Source organism: Micropterus dolomieu, linkage group LG08 (assembly GCF_021292245.1).
Source record: "Micropterus dolomieu isolate WLL.071019.BEF.003 ecotype Adirondacks linkage group LG08, ASM2129224v1, whole genome shotgun sequence".
NCBI lineage: Eukaryota > Metazoa > Chordata > Actinopteri > Centrarchiformes > Centrarchidae > Micropterus > Micropterus dolomieu.
In genome coordinates this window covers 19,368,875-19,384,000 of record NC_060157.1, presented here as the reverse complement: position 1 = coordinate 19,384,000, position 15,126 = coordinate 19,368,875, and the positions used below count along the sequence as shown (strand labels likewise).

Sequence of the window (15,126 nt, the reverse complement as noted above, 5' to 3'; positions counted from 1 at the left end):
GTCTGAGAGCATAATTTACAATATCAAAGGGTTGTCATATTGTCTCATAAAACAAATTGTTTTATATAATTATATATATTGTTAAACTATATATATAGTTAATAGTTTCATTTCAAGGTTCTTGGCTCCAGGCAAGGATTTTGATTCTCATTTTAGGAGATGTAAACAATTATCTGTCCTCCTTTTCAAACGCTCTTTGAGAAAAACTTGGTCAGGAAAATCAGTGTTGAACATCGGAAGGCAGGGACAGAGCAGAGCTTTAATACAGGTTCTTATCTGATTGAAGAAGAAAACTGGTTTGACTGGTTCTTCCATTCACATTCAGATAAAAGAAAAATCACAATTGTCAACATGTAGGCCCTGAGGCATGTCCTGGCCTTTGAGACCACGCCATTGGCAAGGGAAATCACACCACATATGTCCTCACGTTTTTGTTTTCAGCTGTGATATGACCTGATGATACTGGATACTCGCTGACTTAATATGTTGTTCCACCCATAAAGGAAGTTGGGAAACATTTCCATTTGTCTGCTTCAAGGATACCTTTCCCTTTCCAGTGTGTGACACAATGACGTAATGAAGCCAATTTTTCATGGTACAAAAGTCCCCGCCACTCAAATAGTTACTGTGAATTTACCAGGTTAGAGTCTGATACTGAAGGGGTCTTCCCTGGTAAATGAACTACAGACTGATGCTGGTGGGATTGTGTGAAAAGTCAAATAATATTTAGAAGATATCATAGACTGCAACATTTAACTGCCTTCACTGACCTTTATTGATATTTCTAAAAGATCGTTTTCACTTGAAATTTTACACTCCGCCCTGCCTTGTGTCTGTTTGAGACAATATTTGAATTTGCCAATGAAAGTTAGATAACAGTTTATTTTATGTGTCTGGAATTTCCTAATAATTTACTTGTAAAGAATTATATGATTTGGCACATGATTTTGCCAATGAGCACTTGAGGTAAAATAGATAGTTCTGAGTGATTTGAGTTTAGTTGTGTTGAATACATAGGCGCTGGTTGGTTTCTAGTGGAATGTTATTGAAAGGATTGCTCCATTTCTGTTCAAGTACATATGAATTAATTTTTACCCATGCTGTGTCGGTCCACCACTTTGGTCCATGATCAAATATCCCAGAAACTATATGGTCATGGTCTTCAGAGGATAAATTGGACTGATAAAGACATGTGCTGTCATTCTATTTATCCATATACACTTTGGTTTATGGCCATATATCTCCAAAACTAATAATATTCTAATTAGCCTTACTTACCACCCTTACTTACTTAGTGTTAATTTGCAAATGTTTACATTCTAATATGCTAAACTAAGATGGTGAACATGGTAAACACCTGTGCCAAAGTACAACCTCACAGAGTTGCTACCATGGCTGTAGACTCTAAAGGCCCTATTTTCTTGGCGATGCAACAACCAGCACAATCAGCACTCCGACCGTTTGGTATTTTCCCGACCTTAAAATTCGCTTTGAAATTCCAACCGTTTTGATTCTTTTAGTAATTAACGTCCAGGGTTGGATGGATGAAACACTCCCCAGCCAGTAGCAGCCTTTAAATCCACATTTAAAAAGTTGTGTTTAATGTGATTAAAGCGGGAACATCTGTAAATCGGTTTGCATTTATCTTTAAATTAATATGAGTGATTCTTATACTCGCATCTGTTGTCCACAGCTGCTTTATACTTGAACTTTTCTGTGTCTGAGCAATGAGAGTCTATTTATTAATCACCATACCCTCTGATCTATACTCCACTTTACCCAGCCATTCTGCACTTTGCGCTGCTCCACCTACGTGAACCAAAATAGCATGCATGCTTGGATATGGCCACACAGTGAAATAGTCTTGTCTCCATTTCCCTACAATAAGTACCAAATTAGCCCACTCACTCCATTCCACAAACCTTCCCATGAATTTGAAGTTACATATGAGTTATTTTCTAGGAAATTATACAAAACAATGGGACCTGTAAAGTAAAGCATTGTTAAAAATGACACCCCTACTAGTAATAGAGGTTTATTTGTTTTAAGAGTACAAATGCATAGCCATGTTCAGATAGTGTGATCTCCTTACTAAAACGGGCAGCAGCAGTGCCATGTATCCACCACAGAAAATTGCAAAGAAGATAGCGTAAACCATCAGCAGGATGTAGGAGGTGGCCAGCGGGGAGAGCAGGTTGACCAGGCCACAGAGGATCAGGTAGGCCTTGTGGTAGTGGTATTTATGAAGCAGGTTCCTGTCTGCCACCCAGCCTGAGGCCAGCTGGGCAATGGTCTCTGTGATACCTGCAACGGACAAAGAAAACAGCGTAAACCATCAGGAGAGGCTTATAAATTGGGTGGATGAGAAACTGGGAGAGAGTGAAGAGTGAGATTAAATATTTACCATATTTTCAAAAAATATTCCCTGAGATTAAAGTGGTAACTTTACAAGAAAAACTCACAAAGTTCAAAAAATTATACATGACTAAGGTGTGACACATGCTGACTTTGTTGCAGTCCCTCATATCTGCCTAACTGTCTGCACTGACTCTTGTCTTGTATTATTAATGACTTTATAACTTTAATCTCAGAGGGTTTTTTCTCTTAATCTACCACTTTAATCTTGGATATTCTGTGTTTTTCTCTGAATATTACCCCCCTCCCCTGGCTCCGTAATTGATTTATTTATTTTTGCCTAGAGTGGCCCAAATAAGCTGTTACAATGATTTAATATGGTTGTTTGATTTGGGGTTTTTAAATGTATGTACCCAGAACTCCCAAAAAGCAGGATTGATACTATGTAGATTATTCTAGATAAATAAAGTAAAGTAAGATGTTCCTAAAAGGAAGGAAAAAGAGAAGAGAGGCTGACTGGGGAACACATGCAATAAAATATGTAACAGGAAGCTGCTCTTTGGTAATGGAAGTTTTTGATGGAATTCAAAAATTACATGCACATCTCTACTCTCTTCACCTTTAGATAAAAATGTCTTTAATCAAGAACCTTCACATTTACCTTTTAGAAAACAGATCCAGCCTCAATTACCAGAGCAATTAAGTGAATAAAGCAGCACTAGAAATAAATATACTTCTGGAAAGCAAAGGTCTAGGGATTTCTTTTAAAGTTACTTATGTTGGTTTTATAGGGTAGATGCATTAAAGAGTAACTTTACCCAAATAAAAACAAAATTAAAAACAGAACCCTAAACGACTCCCCTCCAAGATAATTACACGCAGACATGCTTTCAGTACTATGACATCCATTTCATAAAACAGTAGATACATTTGTTCTTTGAGATAATCCTGATGGGACTTTAGTACAAACACTGCTTCAGCAGACCAAAGTTGTCAGAGGTCGAGAGTTAAATGTCAAAGTCAGCCACAGCCAGGGGTGGACTGGTAATCTGGCATTTAACCAGGTTTCTATAATGACACTAGGCTGGCCCAATCACATCTCTTACTGGGCCGGCCCCAACCCTCCCCCTCTGCCCTCTATACATCTCGTGTCAGATGTCGTGGTTGTGAATTATATGCAGCAACAGGTAGAAGGAGGAAAGCTGGCAGGTCATGGCCACTGCCAAGCAGAGGAGCAGGAAGAGGTGCGGGTGTGTGATAGGGAAGCCAAGGAACAGAGGGAGTGTAGTTGAACCGGTAAGCAGAAGTAGCATGCATGGAAACAGGGACTCTCAGGGAGGGTGCAGGGAGGTAGTGTGTGTGTCATGCCACCACGACAATGATGAATGAAGATTTATTCAATTATTGACGATGATAATAAGATAAGATAAGTTATCGTAACACTATAAGGTGAGACCGTCTGCTGGTGCTCACTCAGTCAGTCAATGCCAAATAGCGTAGCAACTTTATTGCTGGCTAACTAGTTATTGACCTAGGTCCATATCGTATCATAATATTATTTAAGTTATTAGACTAAGGGTTCCCTTGATATAAATCTATACATGTATAATAGGTTTCATCTGGTAGCTCTACTGTGCTAAATGTATGCCTGCTTATTTATTAGCCTATGCAGGGAAACATAGTTTTCATTTCCAACAACAAGCAACAAAGTTGTCCTGTGTTTATTTTCAGGTAGTTATTAACTAACTGGTAACTTTTATGATACATATTTTATGGATTATTGTTTTTACTAGGTGTGGGGTAACGTAGGCCTACATGTAGCCTACTTCAGACCGTTCTCCACCAGTATGTTCAAACTGTTGGGTGCTGCTGTCTAGTAGGCATACATTTTCATGTGGAAGGCACATGAGCAACAGTGCACATGCGGAGAGGTCAACTTTAGTTCAAACTCCCCAAACAAACAAGCACACTCTTGATTCCATTGCCCTATCACATACACAGGTATATTACTCCTCTCAGACCATTAAACACTTCAAAGTCTTTATAGGCAAGTCATGCCACTCAGCCGCCATCTTGGCAACACCTCCAGGCAGCTATTTCGGACTAACAAGACCAGGCTCCTATCCTATGAATGAATGGGGAGAGAGCCAGAACTGCACTTTTACTGGTCACCAGGACATAAAAACTACATTTGTCCACAGCGCTTACTACTCAGCTTTGAAGTGGTCTGGTGGAATAGTACAGATAAAAGGGCCGCAAGGGCCAAATTTTTCCAGCCATGGCCACAGACCTGCAAAGTGTACTTTAAGTTGCAGCTAAGGCAATCAGTGAAGGTATTACCTATGAGTGTATGTTGTTCCTTTAAAATCAAGTTGTTATTTTATGCTTGATGAAAGCTAGGAGTGTGCATCTACACATGGTGTGTGTGTATGTGACAGACAAAATTACACTTTGCAGCACAAGTACAAACGCTGCATTAGTGATGTCTAGACATGTCTATTTCAAGTCCTTGTTGATCCTGTTCGTTGTAATGAGAATGTTGCCAGAAATAGTGTCTGGCAACATATCCATTTGTTAACATGTGCATTACGCTGGTAACACCCAGTCAAACCATGTGCAAATCACACACTCCATCACAACTGATTGATTGTGTTAATCCAGTCGGGTATGATGACTCGGCAGATATGTGCTGCTCTCTGCTGAGGTCAACTGGAACTCGATAGGCGGTGCAGAAACTGCAGTGGTGTATTGACCGTCGCAGGAATAGATACAAGCATACGCTGCTGAGCCACTGATCAATGAAACAAGCTGGTTCTATGCAGATCAGAGTGTCCCATACTTTGCTCAGCCTCTGCACCACAACTGCACAGGCTGCAGCCGCTGACACTCAACTTGAACTCAAAACAGATGGAAATTCTGCTGAATATGGATGAGTTTGCATATAGTATGTATTACCAAGTAAATTATGCATATTCACCTTCACTGTGAATAAAGGTTACATTAATCTACATAAATGAACACAGGGATGTTTTTAACCATGATCAACTACATCTTCACTCTTAAAGGCTTTGAATGAAGTTCAAATGAATAAAGGATGAACATGCCTCTTTAATGAACACTTCTGCTTTTCTTACACAACAGAATCTAAAGCGTTTCTCTCTTCCGAGGTTAGAAGGATGACATGAGGCAGCTGTGCTGTGTTTATGTGTCCTCCTCTAGCGAACCCAAGACAGTATCCTGGGGTGTCCCCTGCTTGCATTCAGACGAGTTTTGAGTTTGTTTGTGTGTTTTAGCCTCAGCAGGTTGGTCCAGGCCTGCAGCTGTTCCTGTTGAAACTAAGCACAATGTAGTTTAACTTTGGCCTCTCCAAGTAGCACCTTAAGGCAACTGCCTCAGGGACATTATTAGTTCTGATCATTTCTGTCTGTTGTGCTGACAGGTACAGAAGTTGGATGTGAATGTCCATTGACATAAACGGACCTTGGAGGGACGCCATTCCCTTTGCTTCAAAGAGGGAAATTTTGTCACTAGATTCAAGCATAGGGTTATAAAAGGCATATTGGTTTTCCCAGCTTCTCTGAGGTTGCAGTTGGCTTGTCTTGCCTCCTCTTTTGTACAGATTGCTGCCTCAGTGCTCCTCTGCAAAGTATCAGCCACTTTAGAGCTGGACTCGAACAAAATTGGGAGCCCCTCTTGTCACCACGCCAGCAACTTTACTCAGTTAGCTGTTGCTTAGCGACTCCAGTTAGCTCCAGAGTTGGTGACTGAGGGTTGATGAACAGACAGACCCGGGCCATAGTGGCCTCTTTCAAGTCAATGGGCCTCTATGACAAGTGCTGGGTCGGGGAAAGGGGGGCAGCAGGACAGCAGGACACCAGGATGGTGGCTTTGTGGTGTGGGTGGCACCCCCTCTCTCTAGCTCTGTCTCTCTTTCTCTCTCATTACAGGGCACATGACCAGAAAATGTGACAGAACAAACGTGTCTGAGTGAAAAGAATCTGTCAGTCTTGCTGCTCACTCATCGCTGGCATGAAGCTCATAAGTTACCCCACAGACCATCAGGGAAAATTTTGACATCTATAGAAAATAGAAAACTGTAAAGATGGATTCACTTATTCTTATTTGTCTGTAAATTGTAGTGTTTAGTCTGTAACATTTATACAGCATATTATTATTTGACCCCAATTTCAGTTTTAGCTCAAACCATAAACGTTATCATCACTGCTGTGTTTCTTGTGTTTTCAGTAATTTCCCCATTTTCGCCAGCAGTGGTGGTGTCCTGCTGCTGTTGCACACCAATGCTGACAAAGAAAAACCTATGTTTACCAGGCCATCTACATACTGTACTTTACAATGACTTGCTTTTCAGAATGCAGAAAATGCTTAGGCAATCTAAAACAATTCCTCAAAAGCAAAACCACTGATGCATAATTTAAACGATTATATGTCATTTTAACACTAAAGAGATGTGATAAAAAAAAAAAAAGAGTGGATAAAATCATGAAGCACTTCTGGTGTTAATATGACGGTAGTATCTCTCAAACTCTCTCCTATTATTACATCTTGTGACATAGGTGAATGAGAAACTGTGACATCAAGTGACAACAGATTATTATTCTTATCTAAAACACACTTTTCATCAAAAGGTAATACTATCTGTCTGCTGAGGACTGATTACCAAGGGAAAGATTACAAAACAGAAGCATGTAACTCATAAATGCACAACCCCATCTGGAGCATTTCAATTATTCACAAAGTCTGACCAAGCACTCTTAAAGAATTACATGCACATGTAGTTGGTGGTCAAAATGTTAATGCTGTTTTCTGTTCATATGGAGTGGCCTCATCAATGGCATACTGCTGAACCCACCCACCCTGGCCAGTGGACCAAAGTTCAGCTTTTATGTAAGCACATTCATTACATAAGACTGCAGCTTACAAATAATTAATGCCTAGAAGTTGACTGAGGATGTTTTTGCATTGCTTCTCAAACACAGTCTTAAAACCTCCCTCTTCTCAGTCACTATGAAATCCACATTTAAAGACAAATAGCAGAAATCTGCTGTCTATTCAATCAGGAGCCTGCAGGTTAATCATTTGGCTACATGCTTTTTCCAAATTTCAGACACAGTGAAATGCATGACTGGTGTATAAAAGATGAACTTTGTGCAACCTTTTGCAATGCGTTTCATTGGTAAAATCCACCAGTTTCAACTTCCATAAGAGACATCAAGCAAAGAAGTGCATTTCAAACGGAGAAGTATAACAAAAATTAACCAGTACAATTAACACAGCAGCAAACAGGGTCCACTGAAATTCAAACGTGACCACAAATAACTTTGCTATAGGATCATGTGATTTTAGACCAATCAAATTGCTAAGGTGGCAGTCAGGTGAGGGGTGGTACTGGTGGTGGATGTGGGGGACACCATATATGGTCCACAGTCAGTCAGTAAGTACTGTACCTAACAGAGGTACCCAGAAGGGGAGGTATTCAAAAAACAAATGCCTCCAACAATTGTGACATTGAAAATATTCCTAAAACTGTAACTCTGTTAATTGCATTATATATGAGACGAGCTGTTTTTTTTAATTTGTTCATGCTTCTGTTTAAAAGATGACCTTTATGGTCGAAAAACTTTTTGATTTTGGGAAATACACTCATTTCTTTTTTATTAGTTGGTTGTCTTTTATTTTCAAACAAGATCTACCGTTTTAATTAGTGAGCTGTAAAGGTGCTGGTTGGAGGATTTTGTTTGGATCAAGCCAGGATAGCCATAACCACATTTACAGTCTTTATGTTAAGCTACGATAACTAGCTGCAGCTACAGATATGAGAGTGGTATCAATCTTCTCATCTAACTAGAAAGCAAATGAGCTCCATTTCCCAAAATATCAAACTATTCCTTTAAGGTGAATCATAAAAACAAAGTAGGAACTCTTGTGTGCCTCACCTGCCACAGAGATGATAAAGGATGCATCCATGGCATCGATGCCCAGGGTTCTGGCACGGGCAGACAGGTGGAAATAGGGGATGAAGTAGGCCAGCTGACTGAAGACCAAGGACCAAGTGTAGATGCAAAAGAACGGGTCCCTTAGCAGGGAGAAATCCAGTACTTTGGCTTTTCTGACGGTCTCTTCACTTGGTGTGCTGGCATGTGAGGGAAATCCAACAATGGTCGATGCATTCATGCTGCCATTGAGCTCCGCTGAGCGGTCTGGAGTTGTGGGTTTACACTGACCTAAGTCATGGTGGGGCTCATGGCCGTTCACACCATTGAGGACCAGCCTGGTCAGTTCAGGGTTCACTAACTGATCCTTGAGTCCCTGAGTACATTGTTGCCCCAGGTTCTCAGTGTCCCCGTGAGGAGGAGGAGGAGGAGGAGGAGGGGATGGGAAGGAGTCTGATTTAGAGATACCATTGGATAAATGAGAGGAGCCATTCAAGCAGCTCTTAGTGTATTCCTTCTCTGAGGAGCTCTTAAGGGAAACAGCAGGGCTCTTTTGGATGGGAGAAGAGGTAGGGTTAAAATTGGAAGGCTTCACTTTGATGGGTCGCAGAAGCATCCCAGTGGCCACCAGATTCAGCATGAGACCGCCAAGAATCAGCATTGCCCCTGTGGGGGACAAAGAGAGCTCAGAATGTCTGCTTATATGTGCAGTATTTATTCTCACACAAAAAAGAAAATACACCAGAAAACCCACTTACATACATTATACATTGAGCACCAATTAAAGAAATATATTAGGGTCTTCTCATTAATAGATTTTTCCCACCTACCTTGCCAAGCATATTTGTCCAGGAGCAGCTGAGTGAATGGTGCAAGTGCAAAGGTCAAACCCATCCCAGAACGCCCGATCGCATAAGCTGTTGCGAGCCTCTTTCGGAAGTACAACGCCGTGACCACTGAGAAGGATTGGTATAGTAGTGCAAAACCCATTCCTAAGAGGAGTAAAGAATGTACTTATTATCTAACATTACTTGTCAAAGCTATGTGGGCAGACAAGAGAGAAAATCGTAACCAATGACCTCAAATAGATTTTCTCATGCGGAGGATGACTTTGGTTTTGCTTTGTGGTTTCAAAGTCATCAGGAAAACTACTCACCAACTATCACTCCCATACTGACGTAGAGGAACACCACACTGTTGGCAAAAATACTGAGGAGGAAGCCTCCGCTAACCAGCACTGCCCCAGCAATGGAGGTCACCCTGGCCCCTAGCTTGGCACAGGCCACAGAGGCAAGGGGTGCTACAGGAGAGGAAGCACAAAGACATAGAATCTAAAAATGTTTCGTGCAGTGGAAGAGTGGCTTCAAATGATAAAACCTTTCCTCTGTCCTTACAAATTGATTGGGCACATGAAGAAGACACAATTATACAAGGAACATTTGAGGAATCGTTATCTTTACATCTCATTGATGGATTCAACACAGAGCTGTGTAGGGGACACAGTTACGAACCTCCAGACAGACGGAGGCTTGACATGATGGAACCGATCCAGCTGATGCTCTCCGACGAGCCTCCAAACTCATCTTGGAATGCCACGAAGAAGATCCCAAAGCTCTTCAGTGTTCCCATCACCAGGACGTTTACCTGCGCAAGCACACACACATAGATGCAAATAATGGGAATGAGATGAGTAACACCTTGACATCCCCCATTGGTTTGTGGACTACCATCTACAAAGTTTGGCATCTCAGTTTTTTGGAACCATCTGTAATTCACATCCATCCATCCTCTTTCCCTGCTAATCCGTGCAGTGTAAAAGGGTGGTGACATTGGGTGAACTGGCGTGGAACACCCTGGACAGGTTACCACTTGTAAACCTACATCACAGGGCTGGCATAGAGACAAACAGCCTTACACACTCACATAGAGTCACCAATTAACCTAGCCTGCATGTCTTAGGACGATGGGAGGAAGCCGCAACACCTGGAGAGAACCGACACGTATGAACATGCAAACTCCACACAGAAAAGCCTGGGACGACCAAAGTTCGAACCTTCTTGCTGTGAGGCCGCAGTGCTATCCAGAGGGCCACTGTGTTGTCCCAATTCACATTAACTGTGATATTAATTGGTATGCTCATTTTGGCTAGCTTAAAACCATGAATGACAAAAACAGCAACAGAACCCAAAAACAAGTTCACGGCTAGTTGTAGTTAAGTGTACACAGTACAGTGGATACAATTCGCCTCTTTCCTGATTGACAAGTCACCATGGTAGCGACTTGACAGTCACAAGGTAGCCATGCCCTAAAGCATACCCTGCTTCACGTAACTGATCATCATGCTATATTGAAGAAGACTTGAAACTAGCGATTGAGACCATACTCAATTACTGACCATTACTGAAGTACTGAAGTAATAAAGTAAGAAGTTGTGTCATTTTGTCATAGACTACAATGTAATCAGACTTCTTTTTGCGGCTCCACAGGTTGCTGGGTATTAAAAAAAATGCAGGTTTAAGGCACTTCAGCCTTGGCTTCACTTGGTGCTGCAAAGACTGCATGTGAGGTAAAGTAAACGCTCTCATGTTTGATTAGTGTTCCTGCTACAGGATGAGCTCGGTGAAACACATATGGAGACTATGGAAAAGGAAACATGAATGATTAAGTATTTTATTCTAAGTTTAGTCTCTCGTTAATAGATATGCATTTGATCGCAGTGGTTGGAAAACTAGCAGTGGAAGAACCGTTGTATATGGACAAAATATTTGCATGTTTGTGAGATGAGGGATTGTAAACACCCGAGGTGGACCTACCAGGAAGCAATGCAGCACTACCATCCAGCCCCAACCTCCATCTGGAGGGTCCTCATACTGGATCTCTTTTTCTTTCTCCTTCTTAGTGGTCATGGCATCCTTCCTGAACAGGTTCATGGCTGCCTTGGTTTCACTAAGAGACAGAAAAAAAACTATCAATAATAGTAAAATCTCTTGGGCTGCCTAATCAGAAGCATTCATTGCATCACAGGCCAAATATATTCTAAAATGCTGTGGATGTTCACATGTGGATATGAAACACAGTGTGGTTATTACAGGGCGGGAGCATTTTAAGGTATGGCACTGGATTCACTGTAAAAGTAAAATACTTGCTGCAAAGTGTAACGTGTGTTTAAGAGACATTCGATGCATTTGTATTGTGTGATTAAATCTCCGTCTCAAGCAGATTCTTTCTCAAAAAGAAAAAAAAGCTTGATAATTTTCTAAATAAAGCAACCAGTGATTTTCATCTTCCATACAGTGTTTTTGCTTCTAGCAACTTTACAGGAAACGGTTGACCAAAAAGTAAATCTAATCATTCTGAACCATTCAAGGAGACAATTGAATGTCTGACATTCATTTCTTATCTTTATCTCATGGTACAGAATTATCCTATAAGGGTAACTGATAGTAGATAGTAAGGCTGTATTATCGTGTGCAGTCACTGAACTGTGAAACAGGCCAGTTACAGTACAGCAACCTGGTTACTTTCCCACCTCTTTTGCCCTTATTACAGATGGACTGGACTGAATGTCTCAGCAGTGTTTAAATGATGTGTGTCTATGTCGCAGCAAGTGCAAATATTTAATCATGTGTATCTCGAAGTTCGGCATCAGCACGTATCAGCATGTCCTCGGCATGAAGGTCTAAAGTTTGCTTTGTTGATGAAGATGATGATGATGTTTTAACTTTGTGATATTTTAATTTGTGAACCAGCAAAAAAAACTCAGAGGCTCATTCCAGGAGGCAGTTTTACTGACTTATCTGGATAACTTTGCAGAGTAAAACCTCTGAAATCTGCTCTGGCTTTGCAAAGTTATCCCTATAACTCAGTAAACATGCTTCTAGGAATTGCCAACTTGATTCCATGCAGTCGAAAAACATGACTGAATTGCTGGAAAGTACGCAAGTTGATGTTTTACTTAGATTTAGGATTTAATTATTTTGGATACAAGGATTTGAAGCTACAGTAAGGACGTTACATCCCATGCTGTCAGCTCCACTTTCACTGTCCAGTTCTTTGTCATGCTCATGCATTCTTTGTAAAAAACTGTGTTAGAAATGCAGTAAAAGAAATTCATGGCCAATAAATAAATTTTCTCCAGCAGACATGTAGCTGTCAACCAGGTGTCTTCTAAACCTGACTCACAAGAACCCTTTTTGACCACTGATACTGTAATGGAGCAATGTTTTTTTAGAGTGGGACATGGGTGAATACACAGTCCCGCCGATGGTTTCTTGCTATTCCTCTACTCAACAGTTGGTGGCTGTAACATGTCAAAAAATGTACCAACGCAAAAGCAGGGAAGAAGACTGCTGGCAAACAGGGTTTGTTTCAAATTCTTCCAAAAGTCAGGTTTACAAATGCTTCATAAGGAAGGTGACACGTTCCACGTGAGAACAGTTGAAGTAAACCTAACTTTCTTTCTCACAGGGTACCAATGCATTTTGTTGAACCTGATGTTTAGATAGTCAGGTTACTGGAGAAATCAGAAAAAACAGGTTATTTAAGTGCTGGTAAACACACTGATGGTCAATAAGATAATGATTAAAGATGAGGGATTCCAAGATTCCATAAGAGTAGCTGAGGATGAGTTCCTGATCACAAACTTGGATCTAAAAAAGTAGGACTGTTTGCAAAATAATATTCAAATAATCTTCAGAGAGGACTCTAAAGAAGAGGTTACCACATTAATCAACAAGAACAGAAGAGGAAATATCAGAGTTATTCTATGAAGACGAGAAGAAAATTTAAAGGATCCTTGTTGGTAACATTAAGATAACTGGTAAGCTGAATATAGTTCAGCTTTTCTGTGAACTAGAAAAGCTAGCAAAGTAAATGGTTACCCTATCTCCACTGCAGTAAACAAGTGGCCGCCATGGAAACCGGTCAGCAGACATTACAGCAAGGACATTGAGCACCCTGCTAAATGTAAGAGTGGAACAGCTAGGGTGAAACACAAGGAAAAGACACTGTGTAAAAACAGAGAGATCCTCTTCACTGAACACAAAAAAGGAAGGAAGAATAACAACCTCATATTCTTCACTGAGCCCTGCGATGGACTGGCGACCTGTCCAGGGTGTACCCCGCCTTTCGCCCGATGTCAGCTGGGATTGGCTCCAGCCCCCCGCGACCCTGTACGCAGGATAAGCGGTTGACAATGGATGGATGGATGGATGGATGGATATTCTTCATTGATTCCATTAACATCTAAAAAGATACTGTGCCGCAATTACGCATGTGTATCCAGCTAGGGCATGGGCTCAGGGGGCAGATAAAGGATCTGTAAGGATTAACACCTTGACAAGGACGACCCTCCGCTTGTCATCATATACTACACCAAAGGAAAGGCCATGTCCCAAGGGAATGAAGCCTGAGGATCAATGTCCCCTCTGACAGTGAAGATGATGAGAGCCCAGTAGGGAACCCCACCACCTTGTCCATCTTTGTTCCTCCCACACAGGCTGTCTGACCCCCCAGACAATACTGCAGCAGCTTAAAGAGGAGCTCCAGCAGCTCAAGAGAGACAAGGCATCTGACCTCAGGGGAAGTCTAGAGGCACTCAAACAGGACAACAACACGCTCGGTGCGCAGTTAGCATAAGGAGGATGCTGAGAAGAGAAAAAGGAGCTTCACCAGGCAAGTTCAACGCATGACAGACCGACTCTCATCAGTCCCTACAGGGGCAAATACAGAAACACATACTCTCCCTGCCTTGTTTCTGCCTCATCCTCTCTGCCCTGTACCCAGCCCAACAACACCATGCTACCTTCTGAGACATCCACACAGCCACCTGCCAACAGCCAGCTCTGCCCATGCCAGCTTCCCTCGACTCAGCCTGGAAAGCAAGCCCAAAAACACACACAAGAAGTCCTGCTGGCTGACTCTAAAGGGAAGTTTCTGGGCACAACAGTGTTGTCTAAATGCTGCAGCACCACAGGCCAGGCAATGAAGCTGTTGAAAAAGGAGACCCTCAATGCCTGGTGATCCACACAGGAACAGCAGAGCTATGCTGCAGTTGTAGCCCAGCCTACTACCACAGCCCCTCCCCCCTGCTTCCTCTGAGCTGGGAGTGACTGGTGTGATGCTGCACACCCTGTGCACCCGGCCTCTTTTCAGCTGAGACACATACTCAGAATCCCTTCTCACCTGAGAAACAGAATGATAGCAAAAGTAGTTTTAAGTACAATGGTAATATTGGTGAAAATAGTACATGCCTCCATGGAATTGTCAAATTACACTCACCTAAAGGATTATTAGGAACACCATACTAATACTGTGTTTGACCCCCTTTCGCCTTCAGAATTGCCTTAATTCTACGTGGCATTGATTCAACAAGGTGCTGAAAGCATTCTTTAGAAATGTTGGCCCATATTGATAGGATAGCATCTTGCAGTTGATTTGTGGGATGCACATCCAGGGCACGAAGCTCCCGTTCCACCGCATCCCAAAGATGCTCTATTGGGTTGAGATCTGGTGACTGTGGGAGCCATTTTAGTACAGTGAACTCATTGTCATGTTCAAGAAACCAATTTGAAATGATTCGAGCTTTGTGACATGGTGCATTATCCTGCTGGAAGTAGCCATCAGAGGATGGGTACATGTTGGCCATAAAGGGATGGACATTGTCAGAAACAATGCTCAGGTAGGCCGTGGCATTTAAACGATGCCCAATTGGCACTAAGAGGCCTAAAGTGTGCCAAGAAAACATCCCCCACACCATTACACCACCACCACCAGCCTGCACAGTGGTAACAAGGCATGATGGATCCATGTTCTCATTCTG

General features: G+C 41.8%; 1 protein-coding gene across 1 annotated transcript in view; it reads right to left on the bottom strand.

Moving 5' to 3' along the window:
* The window catches only part of slc16a4 (solute carrier family 16 member 4), a 38,301-nt gene that overhangs the window by 9,078 nt on the left and 14,097 nt on the right, over positions 1–15,126 (bottom strand). The window contains exons 4-9 of the mRNA XM_046056308.1: positions 11,120–11,252; positions 9,818–9,950; positions 9,463–9,606; positions 9,137–9,298; positions 8,310–8,972; positions 2,093–2,304 (exon numbers count right to left, since the gene is read on the bottom strand). Coding sequence (XP_045912264.1) covers positions 2,093–2,304; positions 8,310–8,972; positions 9,137–9,298; positions 9,463–9,606; positions 9,818–9,950; positions 11,120–11,236 — 1,431 coding nt within the window. The 5' untranslated portion in view covers positions 11,237–11,252. The remainder of the gene's footprint in view (positions 1–2,092; positions 2,305–8,309; positions 8,973–9,136; positions 9,299–9,462; positions 9,607–9,817; positions 9,951–11,119; positions 11,253–15,126) is intronic.